This window comes from Felis catus, chromosome X, assembly GCF_018350175.1.
Source record: "Felis catus isolate Fca126 chromosome X, F.catus_Fca126_mat1.0, whole genome shotgun sequence".
Taxonomy (NCBI): Eukaryota; Metazoa; Chordata; class Mammalia; order Carnivora; family Felidae; genus Felis; species Felis catus.
The window spans coordinates 58,799,099-58,807,167 of NC_058386.1; the positions used below are offsets into that span (position 1 = coordinate 58,799,099).

An 8,069-nucleotide genomic window follows, 5' to 3' on the forward strand; every position below is an offset into this window, starting at 1 on the left:
CAGGCCTGGCAGCTAGAGCAGGAGCCCCAGCTCTCATGGTCCCTTCCCAGCCCAGTGCTTGGCCATGGCCCCCTAGAGTGTGTATCCACTGTGCTATTTTTCAGAAGAATATGAGGAACAGTACTCGGAGGCCAGACTCCTGGGGCAGACCTTCCGCTCTGCTGATGAGGCCCCTGAGCCCACCCTTAGCCCAAGGCCCCAGGCTGGCAGGCGTCTGGAGTTTGTATTGATGGTGAGTTGCCTCTTCCCCCACCTGTGAGAGCCAGCATACAGAGCTCTCTCTGCACTCATTGACAGGGGTCCTCAAGCAGTTTATGTTACCCATCAGGAGCTGCCACTCACCTCTGCCCACCAGCAGAGCTATCCGGAGGCCCTGCTGAGATGGGCTGTACACAGCAGGTGTCTGGCCTGGTAGCCTGTCCACACTTTCCTGCCTCCTAGATGAAGCCTCCGACCACCCTACCTAGACAGCCATCCCATGGCATGGCTCATCTCGTCGGGAGCACACCCTTCCCATCACCTTCTTTCCCAACAGCCTACAAAACGGCAGCTGAGCGAGGATGAGACTACCACCCAGGGTGTGAGGGCCCCTGAGGCCTCCCTGAGCCTGTCTACCACAACCGACAAGCAAGCTGCCTGGAATAGCCCCTTCCCTCTGCCCATCCTAGAGGAGAAACGGTGGCCTCAACCTTGCTCCACGCACTCTGACATTGTGCCCATCAATATCTCTGGTAGAGTTGCTTAGTATCGCTTCCATTTGCTTCCCTCCATGCCAACTACAGACCATCCTCTCCAAATGCACTGGGTGCCAGGGGAGGGAGCGAGACTTTCTTTGCTACTGGCTCACCCTGCACTGTCAAGGTCATGGCTCTCGCCGAGGAACGGAGGCATGCAGAAGAGGGGGCTCTGGCTGCTCTTTCTTCACTCTCTACTGGCACTGCCATACTAACTGACCCCATCTGGTAGCAAACAAATCTGTCTTAACAGAAAACCCTAAAACATTGTGAACTTGTGTGCTCTTTGGTTACATCTATGGAAATTTCAAGTTTGTGAGTTCAGTTTGGTTTGGGGAAAGAAAACTTCTTGTGCCAGAAGCCAGATTTGTAGTGCACAGATAGGAGCCAGAGTGGAAGTGCAAGGTCAGTAGTGCTGGTGGTAAAAGGGAGGATCATACCTGGAACACAGAGCAAGGGCCTTGTGATACTTTCAGTAGACATCCGGTCTTCTAGTGAGGTGGGCCTCTTCAACCCACATGGCAAGTGTTTGAAAATGGAAGTAATAGAAAGAGACCAAGGCAAATGAGGCTCAGCTGGCTGTGACTTTGGGGACATGTGGCACCCTATACCATGCCAATCATTAATTCATGCTCCACACTCCACCAGCTGTAAGTGGAAGAGGAGGAGGGTCACTCATTTCAGAAGAAGGTAGGGCCAGTGACTGGATGAAATGAAGACCTCCTGACTTAAAGGGACCAGAGGCACCCTGTGAGCCAGCACTAGCCAGTGGTATGCTGGGAAAATCTGATAAAGACAATGAGGACGGGTCTGGCCACATGTGGCAACGTTCCCTAGATATGGGGCCATTCAGAGCCCCTGGCATCCTCTCAGGAAATTAGAGGCAGGAAATAGAGGTTAGAGCCTAGGGAAACGTACCAAGAGGAGTGCGGGCTGAGAAGAGAAACTCACAGAGTAAAGGTGGGCACTTTGTTTTTAAACTTCCACCTTACTCTCAATGAGGCCAGCCCTGATTTTGCCTGCAGAGCAACTTGGTGGGGGCAGTGGGGAGTGGGGACACATGTAGCCATGGGGCTGAGAGGGGAGGGTTTGGTTAGCCAGCTGCTGAAGGAGAGGCAGTGGTGGGAGCAGCGGGTGTCACCCCACCCCTGCCCTAGCAATTCCCCTGGAGCAAAGACTGTCCCAGTGTTTTAAGAGAAATAGATATCAATCACTACCCAGAGATGAATGTTGATAAAATGTGATCAGATGACTGGAGGACAGGCTATCAGGCTGCTTCCTGGATGCTGGGGGGCAGCAGGGTAGCCTCTTGGAGGCACTGTCCTTACTGGCCCATACAAAGACTTTCTTTGAGAAAAGATTACAATCAAGCAACATCTAGTCTCAACCTGTCTCTCTACACCAGTGATTCTCATCCCAGGCTGTACCTCTGAATAATCAATCATCTGGGGGGTTCAAGAAAATGCTTCTACTTGGGCCCTACAGCCAGAGATTTAAGTGTCCTTATGGGGTTCAGGTATTAGAGTTTCAAAAGCTGCTCAGTTGATTTTCACACATAGTCACGGCTGAAAACCATGGCCCTCAGCCACCTAAGACTCACCAGTGACCCTGAGTACGACCCTACGAAAGCCAACATGTACGCCTTGGGGCTGTGGGTATCCAGAGCCAGATTGGGAGGGAGGAGGATGAAGGGCCACCTGCCTGGACTCTATTCATGCTCATTGCTCCTGCCATCATCCCTTCTCTCCACCTCAGACCACTGTACTGTAAACAGAAACCAGGATGCACCCAAGTGTCTTTATTTTGCCTACAGGGCAGCAGTTTGATAAACATGCAAGTTTGCGACACTCGTTGTTTAACACAGAGACAGCCGTGAACCCCAAATCCACCCTGAGGCGGAGGCGGACCATTATTGGATTCTCTAACTTTTCCCAGCGAGACCAAGGTGACCCCACCACAGCTGATGCCCCAGAACCTTCCCCTTGTTCATTGCCACCAGTCCTGCCACCCAGGGATAATTCAGAGTGTGGGGTGGTGGGGGTGGGGAGGGAGGACGGTTGGATGACTTAAAAGAAGCCAATGTGGTAATTAAGGACAACCAAGGGCCTTTTGTCAAGGTCATCAACTGAATATGGAGCGCAGGTCTCCCAGGCTAATAAGTTCACTATGTTATTGTTTCCCATTCTAAATGGAATATAGCCAAATGTGTCAGATTTAGGCATATAGATAAAAGAGGGAATCATCACTAAAAGCACCATCCTAACAGAGCCACTACTGCTGCTAAACGGAAGCCATCCAAAAAGCACAGACCAGAGAGATGGATGTGAGTCCTGGCCTCTCCACTTATTAACCATGAGGCCTTGCCCAACTTACATAACCTCTCTGAGCCTCAGCACCTTTATCTGGAAGTTGGGGCTAATAATACCAACCTGTGAGAATTGTCATGCATATTAGAGTTATTACATATATTCACCTACCATGTGCCTGGTACATAGTAGGTGTTGAACAAATGGTGGCTGCTGTTATAAATTATTATACTACTAGTAGTAGTAATAATTGTTCTATATGAGAAAAATATTTGGGGATTTTGGACATGTGAATAGTTTCCTCACATGCGTAGGTCATCTGAAGTCTCTCATGTTGCAAAGCTAAAAAGTGACAGGTGCCAAAAATGTAACCAGACTCTGAACTTTCCAGCTGTGGCATACTCCAGATTCATTGCTGGGGCTGAAAGTCACACAGTGCTGTCCTTTATCAGTTCAAAAGCCTGTGCTCTAATCTCAGGAGAGGTGAGCACTGAGGTCTGTGATGGTTCATGAGCCTGGGGTGAAAGCTCGGGAAAAACCCAAGGTAGTCCCACCTGCCGCTTCAGCTCTAAAAGGAATAATCAAAGCTGGCAAGTCTTTGGCAGCCTCCTGGACAATTCAAGGGCAGGCACCCTGTGACTCACCGTGTGGTGATGGGCAAGGACCCAACTTCCCCAGCATCCTCATTTATGGAAAGGAAGAACCAAGGCATCCTGACCAAGCTGTTGGCAAATGCTTCTTGGCAAAAAACTTGGTGCTCCTGTCTCAAGACAGCTGCTGGGGGATCCCTGGCTGCATCGCTAACTTTCTGTGTTTACCTTCTCCAGGTCACAGCAATAGCCCAGCAGGCAGTGTGGCCTGCTCCACCACCTCAGACATCAGGCTCAGTCATTCGGTCCCAGAAGGTGTCCATGGAAGAGTTGCAGTTGGTCAGGAAGTTCATTTCCCAAATCTCCCCTCACCAGTACTGAGGAGTCCTTTGAGTGATCCAGAAGAAACTCTCCAGGTGCGTGGTGGTGCACACCCTCCTAGCATGGAGAGCATAGGAATGGTGTATAGCATCCCCAGTTCTTGCAATGGACCAACCGAATCGACATTCTCTGCTTCCTGGAAGGGAGATACTTTTACCTACATGACTCCAAGTGCCACCAGTCAGAGTACTCAAGTCAGTGAAAATGGAAAAAATCCTTCCTCTGGGAATGTTTGGGTGTCTCTGCACACACTGCCACCTCTAGTTCCTAAGGAAGCTGCTACCCTCTTTGTTACTTGTGATAACCCAGCAGGATGCAGTGGGTCAGTTGGCTACTCTGAGCACCCTGCTCAACGAAGGCAGGCAGTGGAACGACCCTCCAAGATTGGCCTTCTCACTAGTGTTACCTCAAGGATGGAGACAGGCCCAGGTGGGGCCAGCAGGTTCCGGGAGCGGTCACTGTCTGTGCCCACAGACTCAGGCACCGCAGAGGTGGACTATGATGAGGAACAGAAGGCTGGTGAAGCCTGTGCCCTGCCTCATGCCAGTACAAGTTCTGAGGGCAGTAACAGTGCTGACAACATTGCCTCCCTTCGTGCCCAACAGGAGACCCAGCACAGAAGACAGAGATCCAAGAGTATCTCGCTCAGGAAGGCCAAAAAGAAGCCTTCCCCACCAATGCGCAGTGTCTCACTGGTCAAAGATGAGCCAGTCCTCTTGCCAGAAGGTGGGTCAGCCCTACCCAAGGACCAGAGGCCCAGGAGCCTTTGCCTCTCCTTGGAACACCAAGGACATCACTCATCCCAGCAAGATGCTCAGGGTCACCCAGCTGTGCCGTCCTTCAAAGATCCGGAAGGCACACAATTCTCCCACCACTGGTATCTTACTGACTGGAAGTCTGGTGACACCTACCAATCCTTGTCCAGCTCCAGCACTGCCACGGGCACCACAGTCATTGAGTGCACCCAAGTTCAGGGCAGCTCAGAGTCTCTTGCCTCCCCTTCCACATCCAGAGCCACGACACCTTCCCAGCTCTCCATTGAGGTGGAGGCCAGGGAAGTATCCTCCCCAGGAAGGCCTGCTGGGCTGATGTCACCCTCCAGTGGATACTCCAGCCAGTCAGAGACACCAACACCCACCGTCTCCATGTCCTTGACCCTGGGCCACTTGCCCCCTCCAAGTGGCAGTGTCCGGGTGCGTCCAGTGGTACCTGAGAGGAAGTCATCACTACCCCCGACATCACCAATGGAGAAAATGTCCAAGTCACGGCTGTCGTTTGACCTACCACTGACCTCGTCAACCAACCTGGATCTGTCTGGGATGAGTATCTCCATCCGAAGCAAAACCAAGGTGAGCCGGCATCACTCAGATACCAATTTTGGGGCCAAGCTGGCCCAGAAAACGAGCCCCAACCAGCCAGTTATGCCCATGGTTACTCAGTCTGACCTACGTTCCATTCGCCTGAGGTCAGTCAGCAAGTCTGAACCAGAAGATGACATTGAGAGCCCTGACTATACTGAGGAAGCAGGAGCAGAAGTCTTCACCTTGCCAGAGAGAAAGATAAAACCTCCCATAGCTGAGAAGCCCCCCGTGGCCCGAAGGCCTCCAAGCTTGGTCCACAAGCCACCATCTGTCCCCGAGGAGTACCCGCTAACTTCGCTTACCTTGGCTATGACCCCCAAGAGCTCCATTCAACACACGAGGCCACTCCCTCCAGACGTCTACACAGTGGTGCGGAAACCAAAGTCCTCCAGCCCTGAGGGCAGAAGCCCAGGGGAGTCAACAGCAGCCTCAACTCTTGTTTTCACACCTTTTGCTAGTTCCTCTGGTGCTTTCTTCTCAGGAACACAGCAACCTCCCCAGGGAAGTATGGAGGATGGAGGCCCCAAAGTGAGAGCCCTGCCTGAAAGAATTAGCCTCCAGAGCCAGGAAGAAGCAGAGAAAAAGAAAGGCAAGATACCACCCCCTGTCCCAAAAAAGCCCAGTGTGCTGTACCTGCCTCTCACATCACCCACAGCTCAAATGGAGGTGTATGGAACCGAACCAAGGCTGTCTCTCAGCCCCATCATCACCCTTCAGGAAGAAGCCAGCTGTCCCCCCACCAGTGACCAATTGCAGTCACCTGGTACAAGGATGACTTCAACACCGGAGGCTGAAGGTGAAAGGGAGGCAAGTCCTCTAGGTTAGTAAACTCTCTGCTGCCTTTTCTTTTGAATCCCAGGAAAGATGAGGGTAAGGATGGAGTGCCAGAGACAGAAGCAAATGCCCCCAAATAATGATCCCGAGTCCAGGATAACCAGGTCAGTAGGAGGCATCTCTTGAGGGTTTGGGTTATTCTAAACAGGCCTCACTGCCCTTGGGATTAGGAATGACCCAGGGGTGGATCTACAAGATCCAGCTTGGGCCAATCTCACCTGGAACCCCTGATACTGACATACTAAAATCAAACTAGTTCTTAGCACCCTAGGACCTTAGTAGCCCATCTACCTAGTCAGGCACACATCCCCTGCCCTAGGAACTATCTCTCTACCTCCCGGTATAGCACTTTTCGCTAGCCACATGGATTTTAGTTTCATGCATGGGACTCAGTACCCTCCCAGGCTGAGTTCAAATGCTATGGAAGGCTTGCAAGCTTCTGAAACAATGGAATATGTTTCTAGCAGCAGCCTTTCTTAGTGCTTTTTGGAAGAAAGGGAACTCACTTTCTTGGATGCTTTGAGGCTAGCTCTTCCTGGAACAATAAGACTAAACTAGATAATGTTCCTCATAATTTTTCGGGTCTTTTTTGCATGTGTCTTTTTTTGTTTTAATTGTGGCAAAAATACACATAACATAAAATTTATCATCCTAATCATTTTTAATGTACAGTTCAGCAGTGCTCAATACATTCACAAGGCAGTACAACTATGACCTCCCACCATCCACCTCCAGAGCGCTCTTCATCTTGCAAAACTGAAGTCTGTATCCATTGAACAAGAACTCACCATTGTCCCCTCACCCCCATATGCTAGCAACCACTCTTCCATTTTCTGTCTCTATGAATTTGACTCTTCCAGGGACCTCATGTAAGTGGAATCATACAGCATTGGTCTTTTGGTGACTATCTTATTTCACTTAACCTATTGTCCTCCAGATCCATCCATGTTTTTCATCCTTTTTTTTTTGTACCTTTAACACCAAACATCAAAATCTTACGACCTTCCTTAGGCCAAATTTGGACTTCCAACATAAGTTAAATCATAGTGGCTAAAACAAGCAAACAAATCACAGCCACAGGTAATTTTTAGAAGATGCATCATCAAACTCCACAGGCTCCCTCTGAGATTCAGATAGGTCCCACTCCCACCTACTGGTTGAGTCATTGCTTTAGATGAGTCTCTGCTTTTTGATTTTTAAAAATACTGCATTCAAAACAAGAGAATGCTCAGGCAACCTGTTGTGTAATGGAAAAGGTGTGAGAACACAGGGACCCATGCTGATCTTCACCACTCACTCCACCTTGGCCAAAACACTAACCTTCTGAACATTGTGTTCCTCTGCAAAACAGAGACATTAAGAGTCTCTGCCCTGCAGCCCTCCCAGAGTTGCTTTGAACATCAAATGAAATACCACAGGAGAATGTGCTTTGTCCTAACTATTGTGGTCGAAGTATTTAATTCCTTCTGGTTCTTATGCCTAGGGAGTTCTACAGAAGCAAGCACTGAAGAAAAAAGTGTAATCAGTGATAAAACAGCCGAATGGATTGCTGAAGAGGACGATGACGTATTTGTGGCTTCACGCACAACTGAAGATTTGTTTACTGTGATACACAGGTGTAGACCAATTTTCTTAATTCCTATTGTAATTGTCTACCCTTCTTATACCAAAAGAAAATCTGCTACCTCTAAGCAGCCATTAGAATTGCAACTGGAGCCTAAGTTCAGATACCCACATATGTGAACGCAGCCCTCAGCCTTGCATATGCAATTCACTGACATCTTTGGGTGAAGTGGAGGAGGGGCAGGGAAGGGAAGACCAGGTGCCGAGTGAGAGGCCCCTCGTCTCCTAGCAACCGCAGGC

The 8,069-nt window shown here is 50.0% G+C and overlaps 1 protein-coding gene across 1 annotated transcript in view; it reads left to right on the top strand.

Annotated features, from left to right (window-relative positions):
• Positions 1-8,069, top strand: part of NHSL2 (NHS like 2) — a 274,214-nt gene that overhangs the window by 256,023 nt on the left and 10,122 nt on the right. The window contains exons 5-9 of the mRNA XM_045051075.1: positions 105-232; positions 536-731; positions 2,548-2,679; positions 3,868-6,192; positions 7,690-7,822. Of these exons, the coding sequence (XP_044907010.1) occupies positions 105-232; positions 536-731; positions 2,548-2,679; positions 3,868-6,192; positions 7,690-7,822 (2,914 nt within the window). The remainder of the gene's footprint in view (positions 1-104; positions 233-535; positions 732-2,547; positions 2,680-3,867; positions 6,193-7,689; positions 7,823-8,069) is intronic.